The sequence below is a fragment of the Pseudoliparis swirei genome, chromosome 2 (genome assembly GCF_029220125.1).
Source record: "Pseudoliparis swirei isolate HS2019 ecotype Mariana Trench chromosome 2, NWPU_hadal_v1, whole genome shotgun sequence".
In the NCBI taxonomy this organism is placed as follows: Eukaryota; Metazoa; Chordata; class Actinopteri; order Perciformes; family Liparidae; genus Pseudoliparis; species Pseudoliparis swirei.
Genome location: NC_079389.1, coordinates 18801722 through 18822327, shown reverse-complemented (window position 1 = coordinate 18822327; position 20606 = coordinate 18801722). Strand labels below are relative to the sequence as shown.

Here is a 20606-nt window from a genome sequence, read left to right as displayed (position 1 = left end):
ATGTACCAAAATGTATTTCACAAAATCGTTAAACAAAGCGACCAGGAGGGACAAAAGGAGCCGTCGGGGACACGCCTCCATATTTGGGCAAGGATATGTATCCAATATTTGGTGGAGCCAACAACAACAGAGGCTTTCTGAGTTACGCTACGTGGACATGCTGTGGACAAAGATAAACCTTTCATCCGACTCATATTTCATATGATCACCAAAATGTCCCCTGGAAATTATTCTGTTGTGTTTAAAGGTGAAGTAAATTAATTCCAGATGACATGCTATACATAGTAAGCTTTTCTTACAGCTTTTTATTCTTTAATTCATCAAAGATGGAAACCCAGGTGGGTGACTGAGTATTCCCAAGAATGATGTTGCATCCCTCGTCATGATTCTTCTTCTCACAGCCCGGTGAAGCGCTTATCTCAATATTGACTGACATTACTTAGCTTCACCTCTGTAACACGCATGTCCACCATCACCGCTTCGCTTGAGAAGAAAAGACATCAACGACAGTGATGGTGAAGAAAGAAAGTAGAAGTGTACGCGCTTTCTTTTAAGTTTCTCTGCATGGTGGTCTGTCTCTGTGTGTCAGGTTCTTGTCACGGGGTGAGGCTCAGGTGCAGATGAACAGGCAGGACCCAATGTAAATAACAAATAAACACTTTACTGAGAGCAAAAAGTTTACAAAAAAATAACAAGGTCAAAATAGGGGCAGGCAGAGAATCGGGGGTCAGGGCGGGCAGGCAGGGTCAAACAGGCAGGTCATGAATATCCAGGGCACAGGCACCAAAGACAACAACTACAGACAACAATCCATCAGGATGACAAGGGAAAGACTGACTGACTATATAGGGGGGAAACACAGGTGTACGACATCAGACACTAACGAGACAAGAGTGGCTGAGGGCAGGTGAAGGGAATTAACCAATCAAGACAGAGGAGACACAGAGGAGACATAGGAGACACAGGAGAAACAGAACCGGGTGTTCCACTCTGCATGTTTTTATATTATATCCTTTGAGCGTACGTGTCTGTGCATATACACTACCGTTCAAAAGTTTGGGGTCATCCAGACAATTTCGTGTCTTCCATGAAAACTCACTTTTATTTATCAAATGAATTGAAAATTGAATAGAAAATATAGTCAAGACATTGACAAGGTTAGAAATAATGATTAATATTTGAAGTATTAATTCTGTTCTTCAAACTTCAAGCTCAAAGGAAGGCCAGTTGTATAGCTTATATCACCAGCATAACTGTTTTCAGCTGTGCTAACATAATTGCACGGGTTTTCTAATCAGACATTAGTCTTCTAAGGCGATTAGCAAACACAATGTACCATTAGAACACTGGAGTGATAGTTGATGGAAATGGGCCTCTATACACCTCTGGAGATATTTCATTAGAAACCAGACGTTTCCACCTAGAATAGTCATTTACCACATTAACAATGTATAGTGTGTATTTTTGATTAATGTTATCTTTATTGAAAAAACAGTGCTTTTCTTTGAAAAATAAAGACATTTCTAAGTGACCCCAAACTTTTGAACGGTAGTGTACATTTATGTGGTTTTCGACTACTGGAATACTTGGCGCAAAGCTTTAAAGATTAATCCTCAGAAGAAAAATAAATATCAAAGCTTGCTCCCTCCACAAAGCGCTGCTTTGGACAGAACCAAGTCAGCGGATTCGGCCTTTCCCATCCCTCCAGAAGAAAACACTGTGCTTTTGCTACCTCTGGCCTTCATACGGATACATAAGCGAGGCAGCCGTCATGCATGTGCCAATGCCTATTTCAAGGAAAGTACATCTCTGAACACGAACACGTTGGCAATCGAATACTCTTTCACATTCAGACAACTTTCCTTTGTAACCTCGTCCAAATAAAACGAGCCACATTATTCATTCCGATGAATCGCTACGTTGACCAGTTTCAAAGCACGTCACACACTCTGGTGTGAGTCGCTTCAGTGATTGAGATCATTTCACATCACATGCATGGCGTCACATTTTTTCTTTTATTGATTTGAAGTTCTTTTGCTTTTGCAGATTGCTTTTCTAAGTCAAATATAGTTACCTTCGCATTGAAAATGCGGAAGGTTATGTTTTGATCGCCGTGTATTTATTTGTATGCGTGTTATTCGCATAACAAAAAAAGTTTTAAACCGAATTTGGTGGGATGATTGCTTATTATCCGGGGGCCATTTGATTAGATTTTGGGATCAATCGGGTCAAAGGTCAAGGTCATGGAAAGGTCAAAATCTTCTTTTTACCATAGCGTGGTCAATTTTTATCCAATTGGCATGCAACTAATGCCAAAATGTTCATAATTCAATGCCCAATCTTGTGATATGCGAAGGCATGCGCTCTACCGAGTGCCCGTTCTAGTTTTATAGGTAATGCTCCGGCACCACCACAAGTAGTTATTACCTTTTTTAAAGCATGCTCATTTTAATGCGTGCATATTCACAGATATGAGAATAACAAAAAGGGGCGTGGTCTCAGAAAACGTCTCTCCTGAGCGCAGTCGGGTCTCAGTTGTGGTATAATTTGTGTATCTAACGCGTGATTTGGATCCATCCCCAAAATGGGTTCTTCCTTGGCCCATGCTACACCCAAATCAGTTGAGTTGCTCTAGTCCTGCTGACAAACAAAGACACTTAACGAGAACAGAGCCTCCTCGGTGGAGCAACAGGATTAGCATGAAGCAATGTGACTAAGTGCAGTACGATCAACTAAAACATGGAGCCATGTGATGAGATGTACAAAATGACAGCACTCACCCATATTGATTGTAAAACGGGCATTTATGCTCGGCCTCAGCAATTCCCAGCACCATTGCTGTGGTCAGTGGCCTGACGTACTGGTGGGGCTGGTATGCGGCAGCTTCTGGCACCTGAGCAATAAGAGCGCCAGAGAGTCTTCTGGGAAATGTTGAAACACACTCTTATCGTCCACTGATCTCTGGCAGTGGCGCGGACGGCTATTTGCAGTTTGATTGATTTTGTCCACCCTCGATTTTGCGTAGACCCGCCCCACTCTGCCTCTGATTGGCTCGTACTCCTTGCCTTCTTCAGAGGATTTTTTAAAAAACGTTTATCGCTGATGAACACGATTAGCTTGGATTGGATTGGTCCAGTTGTGTGTTGAATATTTCAACTCAGAAGTGAATGTTTTCAAAATGATGGCAGCGTTATAGTTGTTTAATGCTTTCATACATAATTACAATGTCCTAGTGGTGCTTTGCACCTTGCCTATATGGATGGAGAATACAATGGCGGTTCTGTTGGGGATTTAATGTTGACATGGCACACTGATTCACGAGGACATTTACATATACACTACCGTTCAAAAGTTTGGGGTCACTTAGAAATGTCTTTATTTTTCAAAGAAAAGCACTGTTTTTTCAATAAAGATAACATTAATCAAAAATACACTCTATACATTGTTAATGTGGTAAATGACTATTCTAGGTGGAAACGTCTGGTTTCTAATGAAATATCTCCAGAGGTGTATAGAGGCCCATTTCCATCAACTATCACTCCAGTGTTCTAATGGTACATTGCGTTTGCTAATCGCCTTAGAAGACTAATATCTGATTAGAAAACCCTTGTGCAATTATGTTAGCACAGCTGAAAACAGTTATGCTGGTGATATAAGCTATGCAACTGGCCTTCCTTTGAGCTTGAAGTTTGAAGAACAAAATTAATACTTCAAATATTAATCATTATTTCTAACCTTGTCAATGTCTTGACTATATTTTCTATTCAATTTTCAATTCATTTGATAAATAAAAGTGAGTTTTCATGGAAGATGCGAAATTGTCTGGATGACCCCAAACTTTTGAACATGTGGATATTCAAATGATATTCATAAATAATAGCATGGACAAAAGCACAGATAATGGTGTGGGTCTTGTAGATGGAGGGGAGGGTTCTGTAGTTCATCATCTATTCCCAGACCGCCTAATTAAGCATCAGGGAAATGCATTCCTTATAAATCAGTGACGGACATCCTTAGAGTATACGGTAAGAAAAATGGGAGCAATTGTAACACACACACACACACACACACACACACACACACACACACACACACACACACACACACACACACACACACACACACACACACACACACACACACACACACACACACACACACACACACACACACAGGACATGATTAATCTGCCCTATACAGTAGAAGATACAGTTCTCAAGTAACTTTTTATACACTAAAATGTCATAATGCAGCTCTGCTCTCATTATTTTTGCATCTCGCTCCAGCACTGTTCCTAAACTAACCGAGAACAAGCGCTTAACCAACGCAGTGAAGTCAAATATTAATGAGCTGGTTGAAATTTGCTTTCATGACATGATCCCAGGTACTTAACTCTTGCAGGGGGTTTCCCAAGCTCCATATGCCAGCTTAGCCTCCTCTCTGATTGGCTAATTCTACAACTGAATGACTTGTTGTGTTGGCTGTTCAGTGATATGATAAACCTCTTAGATTTGATTCGGTTGCATCCACTTAAAGGCCTCTCGTCTCTGAAGCTCCACCCAAACCAGCCGCTCGACAAGAGTCCAGACGGGATGCGTCCTGCAGACAGAAGCAGTCGTCATCCAGGGGCACGCCATTGTTTTAAAGCGGGGAGCGAATGTGATAAATGTGCTGCTTTTCTTTGAAGCTGACGGGTGTCACTGAGGATTGACGGGCGCCGCCGCCGCCGCCTCTGTGGGCTTACACGGAAAATAAATGTATGAGGTTGTTTTGAAGGACGTCATGCGCTGGTTGTGTTTTGCCCTTAATTCTTTGCCAGAAAATCAAACAAGTCTAACAAAGAGAAACGTCAGGACATTGATCCATGACTAATACAAATATTAATCAGTGCACATATTGGACAAGCTGTTGAGTATTTTAAGTGCCTACAATCATATTCTGTTCCCAATTGCAGAGTCGTTTGTTCTGGAAAATTATCTCTTCAGACTAAGTGTAGCTGGGTTGTAATTTCAAACTCATTTTCTTGCTTTTTCGTGAAAAGGCAGTTTTGTAATAGTCATGTGCTGCTTTTTTTCCCCTTCTTGTTTTGTCAGGTCTTAACCCTCCTGTTACCTTAGGGTCAATTTGACCCCATTCAATGTTTAATGTCGGTGTTCTTTCGGGTCAATTTGACCCCAGGCTGTTTTTCACTGTGTCAAACATATAAGAAATATCAACTTTTTTATATATTTAAAGGGCTATTTAGGTAGTCAACAAACAAACATAAAGTACCTCACACTTAAACTTGGGAAACAATATTAATTCTAATAATTTTCTGGAGGTTTTAATTGCTGGGGTCAAATTGACCCCAAGGGTAAAATATGTTAGTAAATATAAAGGTAACAGGAGGATTAAACATTGAATGGGGTTAAATTGACCCTAAGGTAACAGGAGGGTTAAACGTGTGTGTGTGTGTTTGTGTGTGTGTGTCAGAGAGACATGATGACAGGTTGTGTTGCTCCGCATCACGTACCCAACTGGACAAGACTCACTGAAGGGCTGAAGACCACTGCCTGGACCGCTGCTGACATATTGGTTTGAGTCAGATCAGCAAATCCATGTCGACCCGCTATAGTCACATAATCGTTGAACATTAATCCTGCCATCGGGATGTGTGTACTCGCCCTAAGTGAGGAACTGAACTGAATATTTCACAAACTTTTTTTATTATCAGTCGCCAGGAACGACTTCAGCCGGAGAAAACGGCACTTTTTGTTGCTTCAGTTCCTTCCTTTGGTCGTCTTTCATTTCAAACATCACAAACCAGTCCCACTCACAAACATGATGTGGCATGATTCTGAATTTTGTCATTTAAATGTTCAAACATTTACGTACTGCTCCAATTTGGAAGCTGCCAACATAACTTCTAAAACAGATTTTTAAACGGGCAGAGGCTGTCACTCACTTTTGCTATTTGAGTTCTCTATCGCCGAAAGCAGCGTTTCTTTTCATCACGAGAAGAATAAAAAAGACTACAAATGCAACCGCACTGCATATAAACTCGTTACAGTTCCCTTGGGTGAAATGAATAACCTTAGTAATATGCAATAATAAAAGCTACAGAATGAGTTGGTATTATACAGCCTGCCCTGTGACGTCCACATATGGACATAATGATGAGATGCATGGATTTGCGTGTGGACGGGTGGGTATGTGAAAATGGTTACGTGTTCATTAAAAAGTTTATAATTTGTACAATTACACTCTGACATTTGCCTTCAAGACGCACACATTCTGCACGGGATGATCGTGTATTCGTGTTAGCGGTTTGCCAATAAAAGGTTTGCTTCGGGTCATTCCGTCTGAAATAAATCACTTTCTGACCGGATTTAATCCTCCTGTTACCTTTACATTTACTAACATATTTTACCCTCGGGGTCAATTTGACCCCAGCAATTAAAACCTCCAGAAAATGATTAGAATTAATATTGTTTTCCAAGTTTAAGTGTGAGGTACTTTATGTTTGTTTGTTGACTCCCTAAATAGCCCTTTAAATATATAAAAAAGTTGATATTTCTTATATGTTTGACACAGTGAAAAACAGCCTGGGGTCAAATTGACCCCAAAGAACACCGACATTAAACATTGAATGGGGTCAAATTGACCCGAAAGGTAACAGGAGGGTTAAAGAGCCGACGTGTCGGGAGATCTAATGGCAAAAAAATGGAATAACAATATTGATGAGTATATGCTTTCCTTAGTGTATTTATCATCTAAATACGGAGCAAGTCCTCTTCACAGAGTCCGCTATGTTTCTACTGCATTTGCACATTTGAAGTTAACCATCATACTTGGTCCATACTTGGACCTCTAAACTATTTATTTCCTCCGTGTTAAGCCATTAACCAGAATGACCAACCATTCAGGAGACAGGGGCCCTCAATGTTGACCCATACTGGATGACCACCTCTACTAAAGAGGACACATGGCTAAGGTGCTTTGGTTATCTGGAAGCTAACAAAGAAGATTGAAATACAATTGAAATATTTCATGATCCAAAATAATAAGTTCTGCATAATGAGGCGATTTAGCCTTAAACATGAATTAGCAAAAAAACTGAATATTGAATATATTTTCATTCAGTAACATATTTGAATGATATTATTATCATTAGTAGTAGTAGTATAATTATTATAATAATAATAATTATTAGTAGTATTAGTATGATTATTATTAGTAGTAGAAGTAGTATATTTTAGCCAATTCTTATTGTATATTTTAGCCAATCATTATTGCACATACAAGGAATTTGACTCAGCGAAAAGTGCATAATAGCAAACATAGACATAGATTAAAACAATAAAATAATAAAAATAAAAATAGAATACAATCAATGAACATAATAATTCCATAATAGATAATAGATGTTATAAGGTGGACTCTAGTTGTCACGTCGCCCCGCTCACAGTGGGAACAGCACACTGTCAGCAAGTTAAAAAAAAATCCAAAGCAATGGACGTGGATGATTTGTCCTTTAACACCAGGGAAGAAACTATTTCCTACCAATCGTGAGCAGTAATATTGTTGACTCCCGATGAAGTATCCCATCGAGTGCCGTCTGATGGAAACGAGAAGAGAGAGTCGCAAACAGCCTTCACAACCTTTTCATTAAGGAAACGTAGCATCAAATAAAAGAAAAGGAAAAGAATGTCCAGAAGATCGGTCACGGAAAAACCCTCAAGATGTCCGTTGAACAGCCTGCCATGAAGGAACACTCTTTTGTTTTGAAACAGGATGCATTAGCTGCGTGGCTCGTGGAGCAGCGACGTGATTAGAGAGTTCAGACACTGCTGTGGGCGCTTGAGCGAAGAAGCACGGTCCTCCCGTAAGTCCTCTTATTTTGGGCCCAGGACCTGCAGCGTGTTCGTCTCTGCTCTTACTGCTGATATCATCCATGAGGTGGAAACATTCATTATACGCAGGCGATTCATCTGGGAAAACGCGGTCATGAGAAGATGTTCGATTGCGAGTGAAATTCGATTCCGTGCCTGAAGGTCGTTTGTTATCCGCCGAACAATAGCTCGCCGCCCGTTGACTGAATCGTCCCACTTAATCGTACAGCCGTATCACATCTGATAAAAACAACTCCCGCTCAGTTTGTCTGAGACCTGAATGCCTCTTCTCCTTCCAGCCACGTGCAGGCTAATTATGATTCTTGTTGCCGATCCAGTGGCGCCTTCTCAGCCTCACTCCGGTAACCGGAAGTTAAACAGGAAAAAAAATCCAATGTCGGGGTGAGAAAGTGATACATTTAGGATTAAAGTGACCTCGCTGCTCAATATCTATTTTTACTCGACCCTTGGCATGGGGGTACAGGCGAATACCGTGCCTATATTTTTGTGGGAAAACATCCCTGGCCAAATCTCAGTGTGATTACAGCACATGACCTTTTGGTGATCTCTGGAAAGGTCGCGGTTCACGTGGAAACATGGAACAATAATGGCTTTAACCTGAGGAGCCAGTGAGGAGTGAGGAGGAAAAACTATCATGCATGGTAGCGTCCACGCGGCTCCCTCTCTTCGGGGCGTCGTCGCCGCCGCCAACATCCAGAAAAAACTGCCTTTTAAAAAACGATCTGAAGGTCTGGAAAAAAGTTCTGGATTCAGAAAGTTATAATATAAGGTATTTAATAAAAGAATAAGGATCACAAAGCATAAATATCTTTCCCAGTTAATCACTTAGCTGTCTGTCGTAGGCTACTCACACAAGGTGGACAAATGTGTCGTGCCTCCCAACTCCTACGGTATTTTACACATCCTTTCTCTGGGCTTCGAGCCAATCATTAGTTAGCATGTTGGTCACATGCATATACCTTTAAATTTCTCAGCATGCTATTGGCTAACCCCTACAAAAGGCGGGCTAATCTTATCCACTACACAACAATGCTACATTGTTATGTATTGTTACAACTACGTTTAAATCAAATTTCTGCTTTTATTGACTTCTTTTTTAAAAGAGAACTTTTGATCATATAACTAAAAATAAAATAGACACATATTGGGCGAGAGAAATCACAATAAATCACACCCACACACACACATACATACTCACAATACAAACAAACAACACTTATTTATCATGCAGGGTCCTCATCAGGGTGGTTAAAACACAAGACATTTCCATCACGAGTGCAATGAAACGGAATGGTGGGAAATGATTTTTTTGGGAGATTGTTTGGGTCCGACTCCTCGAGAGGAGAAATGGATTCAGACAATTTCATAGTTGATTAGTGCTTGTTCCCTTTGTTTGTTCCAACACGGCGGCGTACCAATCACAACTGTGTGGTCATTTTTATGGAGCAAGAACAAGTCAGCATGACTTGTTTTCAATACTTTTAGCAATACAGTATGTCAAGTCTGTGGGTTATTCAACTCCACTGTGATCCTGAGCATTGTGGCATGATGCTGGGCGTGTCGCGTGTCAGAAAGGGAAACGGCGATGGCGTGTCAAGTTCTTTGTGACGGGGTGAGGCTCAAGCGCAGAGAGACAGGTTGGACGCAATATAAATAACAAAAAGCACTCTTTAATGAGGCAAAACAGTTTCCAAAAAAACAAGGTCCAAAAGGGGCAGGCAGGATCGTCGGTCAGGTCAGGCAGGATCAGATATGACAGACAGGACGACGGGAAAAAGACACGGAACTAGAGACGACAAACCGACAGCAGACAAGGGAAAGACTGACACAATATATAGGGGGGAAACACAGGTGTACGACATCAGACAGTAACGAGACAAGAGTGGCTGAGGGCAGGTGCAGGGAATTAAACAATCAAGACAGAGAAGACACAGAGGAGACATAGGAGACACGGAACACAGGAGAAACAGAACAGGGTGTTACATGGCGATGTTTTCATTCCAACACTGCAAGGCACAATCCACAAAATCAGAAGCCGATCTTGACCGCAACACCGGCAAAAGCATCGAGCTCCACCGTGTTTGATAGCCTGGAGGAGGTTCGATGTCTCTCAGAATATCCAGGCACCCATTTGAACTGTTTGCCACATCCGACCCCTCACCCGACAAGAGCCCAGAGGGCGTCCTAATCTGGGGCACCCGTCATGTCTTCTGCCCACGCATCGGTCAAAGCGTGAGCAAACGGCTAGACCGGGGGGGGGGGGCATCTTTGGGGCCGCACACCAACGGTGACGCCAAGCGGTGACGCTTCGCCCACGTGACCCCGCGTGTCGGCCAATGACGTGTCAGTGTTTCATCGTGTCTTCGGGTTAGGGGGGCAGGCGGTGGGGTGGGTTTATGCTATTTCAATTCTGCGTTGCTAATCTTTCTGTTAGCGGCTAACGTGGCGGTCGACTGTTTGGAGCCGCGGAAAAGGTAAACACCCTCTGAATGTTTCAAAATAATGTCACAGATGAGAATATTACCGTGGTCCAATGTTGTGTTTCTCATCGAAAATATCTCGGCGCAAGGGCCTTCTTTCTGCTCGGCGACCATTTGCATGTGCATGCGGTGTGACGTCTCGGGGGAATAATGGAAGCAGGCAAAAACGTTTCAACTTTTTTCCACAGAATCGCCCTAATCAGATGAGATGTCGTGTCGTGTTAATTTCCCACATGTCTAATTTGATTTTTGGATTCATCATTCGATAGATTCAAAAAGCCAGACTTGAAGTTATCATGAAATGTACGTATAAATACGACTTGCTTATCTTGCCCTGTACGGGGAGATGAAGTGTGCTGAGTTTACTGTGAAAAATCGATCCTATTTATATGTAAACAGAGAAGCCTGTTTACTGTTAGCTGTGTCATTATCTCGTGATTGAGTATTTGATAAAGTAATTCTTCTTCTTAGCGACTGCCGACCGCGCCGACAAAACGAGCATGGTCTCTTCAAGGATGATTTGGTCAGACGCGTAAACAGAAGGCACGCACCAATAAACCATGATCACCCTCCAGGCAGAGGAACAATGCAAGGGGCGATTGCTTGAGAAATTAACCGGGCCGATTGATTGGATACGACAGGTTTGAAGCCCACTTTTGGGGCGTGTAGGTCCGGCAGGACGGCTGCTTACAGACTGTAATGCCGCAACAAAAGACTCCTCGGGAAGTGTGTCTGCGGATATGTTGAAGCATCCCTTTCTGCTTTCCTGAAGCCCGTTTTTTCCCCAAATGCATCTACGCTCTTCATGACCATTTTGAAATCTTAGAAAGTGCTCTGCGGTAGAGGGAGTGTGCAAATAGAACCAAAACAAAAGCACCGTGCTTGATCCGGGTTGTAATCTCAAAGACGGTCCTGGCTAGCAATGGCAAGTTTAATTGGCCCCCTGCTTCTTCTTTTTTGTTTAAACACAGCATGTGCTGATGATTTTAACTGCAGGAGACTAAAAAGCTGAGTGCTTGACAAAATGCTTTGAGCGTCAATTTGAGGGACATTTTCTTTCCGAAAATATTGTCATTTGCATGCAGCACTTTGACCAAGCACTGTGGACTTTATCAATACCAACAACCGGCAGGGAATATTTCTCAGTTTAAGTGTAAAAGAAATCAATCTGAATGCCAACATGATGAATATTGAATGGATAGCATAGAGATTTCCTTCATGAAGAATGCTCTCCATCCTTTTTGTGAACTGAATTCTGTAATGTACATTAGTGACCGACAGCATGATGCTCCCTGTGTATGTGCAGCCGTGTGCTGTGTTTTAAAACGGCTCGCTTCTCACAGCCAACAAAATAAAGATCCAAAACCGATTGGGCTATACGATAAAATAATCCTTTATTCGCACATTTATTAGCAAATTCCCAGACAGACTATTTTACATCAGACGTCATCAAGAGTCTGCGTGTGTCATGTCGGTAACGGTGGTGGCGCTTCGACCCAGCCGAGCAGCTATTGGTTTAGCTTGCATTGCCGATCTCTGTTGGTCAACGTCCTTCCATAGCTCGCCAAGCTACTGCACCCTCTCCCTGATGCTTTTCACAGATCACAGGTACCAATTCAAATGAATTCAGTTTATTTGTATAGCCTATTTTCACAAATTCCAAATTTGTCTCAGAGTGCTTTACAATCTGTACACATAGACATCCCTGTCCCAGAACCTCACATCGGATCAGGAAAAACTCCCAAAAAACCCTTTCACGGGGGGAAAAAAGGGAAGAAACCTTCAGGAGAGCAACAAAGGAGGATCCCTCTCCAGGATGGACAGAACAATAGATGTCATGTGACCAGAAGGACAGATTTAGAGTTTAAATACATTCAATGAATATGACAGAGTGTATAAATAGTTCATAGTAGGCATATTCCACGATGGAGACCTCCACGATCCATCAGGCAGATGGAGGTAGAGAGGAGGAGTGGGCGGAGTCTCAACAGTGGGTGGAGTCTCAACAGGGCAGTGGCTTAGTTGGTAGTAGGCATATTCCACGATCCAGACCTCGATGATCCATCAGGCAGATGGAGGTACCACTGACTTGAAGATTTGTGAAGTTAAGATAAGAAGAGATGAAATAAGCTTGTATTGATCCGCAGAGGGGCGATTGCAGCAATAACATTTAAAAAAACACTGATATAAGAACAGATAAGCAAGAAGTGAAAAAGTTTCAGGAACTAAAATTGTGATTGGTGCCACAAATTGGTTTGAACCGTGGCGTCAACAAGCTTTTCAAAACAGCTCGAGTGGCGTGGCCGTGCTTCTCCCGCTTCCTCTCCACAATGGGATTACCTTGGGGATCATCAGTGGGAAGCAACACTCAGTTCGACAGACCGGCAGATCTCTGCTGTCATCACGCGCCTTTGTTAAAACCACCAGCTGACAAAGACACCCGTCTCACATGACATATCGATTCAGTGCTCTTTAGAAATAGCTATGATTATGTATTCTTTTGCTGAGGCAACTGCAGCAAATTATGTTCAAAAGAAACATTCCTCACAGCTTAAATGTCGTCGCCTCAGCGCACCATTAGAGCTCTGAAGCCATGACATAAAGTCATGGAGATGCAGGGATAAAGACAAATTGTCATTTATTTGAATAAAGCTGATAAGAAATAAGTAAATGATGGGTTGTGACTATCGGCCACTTCTCAGCCATGGTGGTTTTCCTTCTTGACTGGTCAGAAAATCCCACTTCTCCCCTCTGACGCTCCCCAATCAACGCGCTCTCTGGTTTGTTTAATCCGGACACAAACCAAGGTGTAAACATGTCTGACCTCCAGTGAAACAAGCGAGCTCACACAGACAGGAAGCCCCCATCCGACGATGTAGATACCGTTATAATAAAGTGGGATATTCATTGGTTTTAAATGTCGGTCAATGCAGATTACTCATAAATAAATGCGACAAAAATAGACTTGAAGCTTAAAAAAAACACAAAAAGGAGGTTTGAAATGGAGGTGTGACGTCTGTCACTGCGCAAATGGCAGATGTCACATGTCGTGTTTTTTTTAAGCTTCGAGTCTATTTTTGTCGCATTTATTTTCGGTAATCTGCAATTGCGCAAATGACAGATGTCGAAAAATGCTCTGTACGTGGATTGTACGTCAAACATTTTCTGCTGCTTTTCAACCGGTTTTAATTTCAGTTGAATATTTTGTTGCATCGGCAGGAAAATTCAAAGATATTTCTCCCTGCAAAAAAAGTTCATCTTTATTGTCTTTAGTGTTATTTAGCACATGCCTAAACAACGTATCCTCATACAACGTGTTTTCCTTCGAAGCAATAGCAAAATGCGTCATTTTCGCTGATTAAAAATTCGTTAAAAAATGTTTTATGAAATGATTCCCTGGGATAGCTCGGAATTATAGCACATTATTACAGGCATAGCTACGAGTGCTGGAAGAGACTGGCGTAAAGCAACCTCGAGCTGAATTTAAACGCTATTGACGACAGACATTGAATAATTGTGCCATTAGTAATTGTGCGATTCTTGGTAAAAATAGTCAATTTTATTCATCTGTACATTATTTGACCATCAAAATACTCATTCGTTGCAGTCAATAGTAGGTTTGCGGCATCTTTTCTGATTTTAATGTGTCACACTGTGAGTGCCTCGGCGCAGAGTGCCTGGCAACCACTAGACTTGACGAGTGCTGGCCAGGATTTGCCGTGCAGGTGCATTATCTGGCCATTATGCGTGTTGACCACCGCAGCGTTGTGTGACGGCAGCTTTCCTGTCGCCCCCTTCACCAGACACCTGGCAGTGTGTTGAGGGGTCCTGGTTCTCGGTCTGGTGGATTTTCTCATGGATTTGCTCAGTAAACCTGTAGTAATGCTGGAATATCGGATTGGGAGTGAATCTATCCTCCCAGAAGGAGATGGATTAGCTCTCAACATAGATCCAGGTCGTGTCTATTGTCCCGACTCACGACAGAAAAGGGTTATAGGGGCGCTGCCCCGTCGGGGACGTCCTCTACAGCAGGGGTCTCCAAGTGAATAAATAAAGTTTTACATTTTTTTTTAATCAGTCGGAAAAATATATTACTTTGAAAAAGGACCGGATACCCGTGTGTACGTCGGAGCCGCGTTCAGGAGTCTTAAAGTTCGGGTTTATCGCTGCAGGCGAGTCTCACGCGCCGGACCCTCTGCTGGCGGCACATTTCAGTGACAAAGAATCTTAAAACAGATTCAACCTGCTCAATGAATTCTGTCACTTCAGGGAAATGACAACTGTTTTCAAGTTGGCCGATGAAGTCGCTGCTGTGTGGGCGAGTGAAGAGCGGAATATTCTACATGTTTCAGACGTTGACCGGGTGGAAGAGGCTTTTAAAAGAGTTTGAGCGGTACTCCAACCACAAAAGACCCGACTGCAAAAGAATAGACCTGCAACCCATTTGTAAACAAACCCACCCGGTGAATCGAGCCCGTCCGAGCTAGAAAAAAATGTGCTGGAGATGCAAATGACGGTGGCCTTAAGGGACATTTCACACAACAACTCTGCCTGTTCTAATGACAGCGACCAGAACTCGGTGAGGAGCAGCGGACCAAACACACGTCTGTGTCGCCGTCTCCATTAGCGGCTCGTTGCAGGTCAACAAGCACGGCTCATACTAATTCGGCGTAATGATGAGTTGTAGTTTTGGCACTTTATGCCCTTCGTATAATTGTATGACGTCATATTTATTTCGTCATTTATATTGCCGGTCCGTGAAAATAATTTCTGACACGGAACCGGTCGGTGGCTCAAAAAAGGTTGGGGACCGCTGCTCTCCAGGCGTAGCTCTGAGAAGGACGGGCTGTGGATGGCTGGACAGGTGGTGCAGAACATCCAGGCGGCAAGAGCAGGTTTTAGCGTTGTCCATTACTAGGCAATGTAGTCAGGGTAGAAACCTAAGAAAGCGCACAGACAGGCCCAGGATTAGGGATGGGTATTATTTTATTTTTTCCCCCCCGATAAAGGTGCTAAACCGGTACTTTCAAAAACGATACCAGTGGCTAAACGGTGCCTGAACCGATACTTTAGAAAAAAGAAGCACTCAACGACGATTGACAATGACGACATTAAAAACCTCTTCGGCCATATTCTCTGTAAAAGCCGTTATCATGGCCGCACTGACAAAAACGGATGTCAGACTGTCGCGCTCGTAGCTCGTAGCTTGCGCTAAAGGGCGGGGCTTGCAATCACACATGAGGGCGGAGTCTGAAACGAGCGAAAACGTGAGTGACAGGAAACACAACAGAAACAGACAGTGATAACAGAAACACACCGGTGATGACTTCGCCACCAAGGACTTTGCAAGTCAACGTGCTGCACTTTACATCGAGAAATGAATCCTAAGGAGTTTCGGTGATGCATTCATTATCGTCATTTAGTTTCATCCCTAGTGCAGCCCTCTGTGACAAATTAATATGTTTGACCCTTTAGTGGTCAGTATTACGATTCTGTGAACCATTTAGTGTCCCAAATGTATTTAGTACATGTTCCTCTCTAAACTGTTTAGTCCAATTATAAACAAAACAATCAGGTTCCTTTTTTTATTCATTTCTGAGATTACATCTGGTTATCTCTCTGCATATTTATGCATTATTTATGCAGTAATTATTGTGTGGGGACCTCACAAAAGTGAGGCCTAACTTTTGCTGTATTTACAGACACACTTTTTTTCTTCTGTGCGGTGAACTGTAAAATGAGCACAATGAGATTAGCGATTTAAAGTTTTTATTTAGAATTTAAGGATTTGTGGAAATACATTTGAGGCACACAAATGAATATTGTCTGGTATTTTTTGCCATACGCTAAAGGCAAAAACAAATTCATCTGTAATCTGTATAACCCCTGTCTCCTACTGGAGTTTATGATCCGTCCGCCTAAATATGTGATTATTACCTTCGCATTGAAAATGCCGGAAGGTTATGTTTTGATCGCCGTGTATTTATTTATTTATTTGTTTGTATGCATGTTATTCGCAAATCTCAAAAAGTATTGAACCGAATCGCATGAAATTTGGTGGGATGATTGTTTATTATCCGGGGACCAGTTGATTAGATTTTGGGATCGATCGGGTCAAAGGTCATGAACAGGTCAAAATCTTTCGCAGAACTCAAAAAGTATTGAACCGAATCGCATGAAATTTGGTGGGATGATTGTTTATTATCCGGGGACCAGTTGACTAGATTTTGGGATCGATCGGGTCAAAGGTCAAGGTCATGAACAGGTCAAAATGTTCTTGAATCGCATGAAATTTGGTGGGATGATTGGTTATTATCCGGGGACCATTTGATTAGATTTTGGGATCAATCGGGTCAAAGGTCAAGGTCATGGAAAGGTCAAACTCTTTTTTTACCATAGCACGATACATTTTTGTCCAATTGGCATGCAACTAATGCCAAAATGTTCATAATTCAATGCCCAATCTTGTGATATGCGAAGGTATGCGCTCTACCGAGTGCCCATTCTAGTTTCTAAGAGCATGTTTTCATGAGATGTTTTGTTTGGCAGGTGATTGGCTGGCTGGAATACCACCCTCCCCCTTTGCCTTCTGAGGACATCCCATTCCAGGACGGTGCTTTGGTCTCACTCCCTCCCCACCCCTGCCCCCCCAGCATGGAGCCCATCAAAGTCCAGTCAGATGGTGGCCTCAACGTCACGCTTTCCATCCGCCTCCTCATGCATGGAAAAGTAAGCAGGCACCGACATTTATGCTCACTGTGGTTGCAAGGGAAATACATTTTGGCAATTTGTTTCTCGATTAAAAGTTGACTAAGTCATATTTCACCTTTCCCAGGATGTCTTCAACCACAGAATGTCCATTTGTATATATATATATGTCACGGCGCTATTAGAGTGGACCCAAAAGCACGACTCAGACAGGAGTAACAAAGAATACTGTCTTTGGTTGGAAACAGGCTGGGTCAAAACAGGGAGATCAGTCGAAGAAGCAAACAAGTCCAAAAAGGGGCGAGGCAGAGAATCAGAGGTCAGGGCAGGCAGGCAGGGTCAGAACAGGCAGGTCAGGAATATACTCTGATAACGCTGGAGAACTTGGCACGAAAACACAAGACAATCTGGCAGAGGACAAGTGGAAGTGAGGGAGCTAAATAGTGAGGGACTAATGAGGGGATGGGCTGCAGGTGAGAAGGGCGTGAGGACCAGGTGAAGGTAATGAGGGACTAACGAGGTGATCAGAGGCAGGTGAGGGGAGTTGGACTGACGAGATGGTGTGACAGGATGAAAACAACTATTACAAAAAGGAAGGCGTGGAGCTAAACTGTTACATATATATATATATATAACTCAAAATTGATTTTGAACTAAGAACCTATGTTTCAAGGTGACCACATGGAACTTAAAATACATTTGCAGGGAAGGTCGAATAAAAATATGATTATTATGGGAAGTATAGAGACCCAAATGTTTTTGAAGCATGACCCACGATAGAGATTAAAGTCCTCGGAACATTCATTTCTAAATATGTCGTCGTAATCACTGAAGTGCCGTTTTAAGTGGTAAATACAGCTGCACTCGATGTGAACTTGAAGGTTGTTATTCTACACTAACGACAGTGCTGTAAACTATATATAGTTTAACTCACAGATCCACTGCAGCTGTACAACCTGCTCATCTCATCTCCTCGGTGTGACGCCGCTCCTCCCGTCCCGGTCTCAACGTGACCGGGTTCTGTGCAGCGACACCCAGCTGAGATTAAGGCCACGTTTACACATAGCCGGGTATTTACAGAAACGAATATTTCTGCCCTTCCGTTTTCAAAAATAACGTCGTACACACAAGGTCGTTTTCAAAAAAGTTTCTGTTTATATGAACCCGCACAAATACGCCCCCGGGCGCCGTCATAACTATGCCAAACCTGTAGTCGGCAGTGTAACGAGAAGGATAAAGACATGCAAACCAATCAGAATTCTCAAGACTCGAGACATCCGAGGAGCTTCCTCATGTCAAGGAGGAAATAACTCGGGCGCACCTGACAACGAAAATGAAGGCAGTCGACACTGGACGTAGGAGCCAGTGTTGCCAGGTCCGCGGTTTTCCCGCGGAATTGGGCTACTTTTGAAGTGTTGCCGCGGGTTGAATTTGTTGTCCGCTGGTTCGGGTAGACCTATTTTGCATGCAAATTACATGAATATCTTTAAATAAAAATCCATATTTTAAATGAAATAATTTATTTATACACAAATCCTACCAAACTGACTCCAGATCAGCACGTACACACATGGACATTGGACACGTCCACATACACACACTTTAAAAGCAGTGTATGGTTTGGCACGGGCATATTTTGAGTTCTGATATTGGGCTGGTTTTGTCACAGACCTGGCAACCCTGGTAGGAGCGGCCAAACTAACTGGAAACAGGACGCTCACATGACGTGAAGCATTTTTTGTCGCATACTGTGACGTTTGACAACCTAAAACTCTGTTTGACCTAGTTCACACGCAAACACAAAAACTGAGTTTTCAGAAATCTCCACTGTGGCAGCGGGGGGTGCGGAAGCACAGCTGCAGAGTAAGTGAAGCTGGAGGTGTGGCTCGAGGAACGGTGCCGGAAGGGGCAAGGTGGCCTCAGCTGCACCGGATCAGGAATTGTCGTCCTCTTTATAGACGCAGAGCTAGCGCTGGAGAGGAGACCGGAACCTGGCCACGGAGCAGCCGAGATACAGTGTTGAAACGAGCGAATAAACGCCATTCTGATTGCAACCTTGCCTGTGTGTGAATCCTTTGAGCCGCGGATACCCACGAACGTGTCACATCCACTTTGGCCGGAGTTTTTAGAAATGATCGTTTTCCGTGATAAAACCTCCGTTTTTGTGTAAATGAAAGGCCAAAACGCATGAAAATATATGCGTTTTCCCATCGTGTAAACGGGGTCTAAAACATGACCTTTAATGTAATAGATGGAAGTGCTGAGCTTTGATTTTGTAGCTCTGCTCATCCCACTGCAGGTTGCATCTTCCTAAGTCCTTATCCAGTAGGACAGGGTTGATTCAGAGGCGGGACTTGTTGCACTCTCAGCTTCTCCTCCCGCTGATGTTTGAACGTCGTGGCAGCCGGCCGGCAGCTGTCTTTTGTCTTTCTTTATCTCTCTGCTTGACCGCATGACATGTCATTGTGCTGATGCACAGACCGGGCCTCCGGGATCAGGACGGTTGATTAGAGCTCACAAGTAGAGACTCCACTTCCAGCCTTAAAGAGTGGCGGGCTTCACCCGACTCTCCTCGGTGCGCTCTTGTCTCTCAGCCTCTCGTGTTTTCAGGTTTCCCAAGGCACGGAGTAAGTGGGCACCGCCATCGATTTTATGTTCATGCACTTATGTGTGCTGTGCTCTCCCTCCACTCTCTTCCCCTTCTACTCCTGGAGAGGTGGTCACACTTGTTAGACTGTGTGTGTGTGTGTGTGTGTGTGTGTGTGTGTGCTGGCCCAGCTGGTTAAGATCCACCCTGCTCAGTTAACTTGGCCATTGCTTTGTTGCCTTCTCTGCAGAAAGGTGGTCACGCTGTGGGCCATAAAAACTCAAAGTGGCACGCTACTTGCCTCACTTATTTCAAGTCTGCAGAGTTTGATGAAGGGTGATGAAGTTCAATGACTTTGTCTCCAGGGAGGTCAGCTGGCCTCGAGGGACTAAATCCCAAATCTTCCCCACTGATTTTTTTTTGTGCCAATCGATCTGCGGCCCAATTATTCGCCCGACTGCATGGCTGCTCACTTTTGTCGAAGAATTCAATCGTACGAATATACGACCGATTAGATTTACTGCAGCTGTGAGTTGGTCTGACTGTCAGATGAGACTGACTGTCAGATGAGAGCGATGCATCGTTGTTGTAAGAGCTTGAATAAATCTATTTTAATACAGTTTCTGAATGCATGGAAAGAGACAACATGTAAGTTGTGAGTGATGCACAGTAACTTGCAATGATACGATACAGTAAATCATGGATGATTAAATAGATGAACGCATAGAGATTGCAGCAGGAACATGCACGTAAATATACATTTTGTAGCAAGTAACAACGTTTGTATTGGAATTTGATTTTCAATAATTGTCGTTGAGTAAAAGTTTGGGTAAAAAGATAGGGCGGCAAGTGTTTTTACCGTGTAGCTTTTGAGAACGCTTAGTGGATATAAATAAATGCTCTAAGGCGAGATGAAATAAAAAAAGGCACTTTTATTTA

At 42.9% G+C, this 20606-nt stretch overlaps 1 protein-coding gene across 2 annotated transcripts in view; it reads left to right on the top strand.

Moving 5' to 3' along the window:
• LOC130203018 (poly(rC)-binding protein 3) overlaps positions 1-20606 on the top strand; it is a 68577-nt gene that overhangs the window by 31164 nt on the left and 16807 nt on the right. For both annotated transcript variants that reach the window (XM_056428926.1, XM_056428919.1), the window contains exon 4: positions 16922-17101. In XM_056428926.1, the coding sequence (XP_056284901.1) occupies positions 17027-17101 (75 nt within the window). In that variant the 5' untranslated portion in view covers positions 16922-17026. The remainder of the gene's footprint in view (positions 1-16921; positions 17102-20606) is intronic.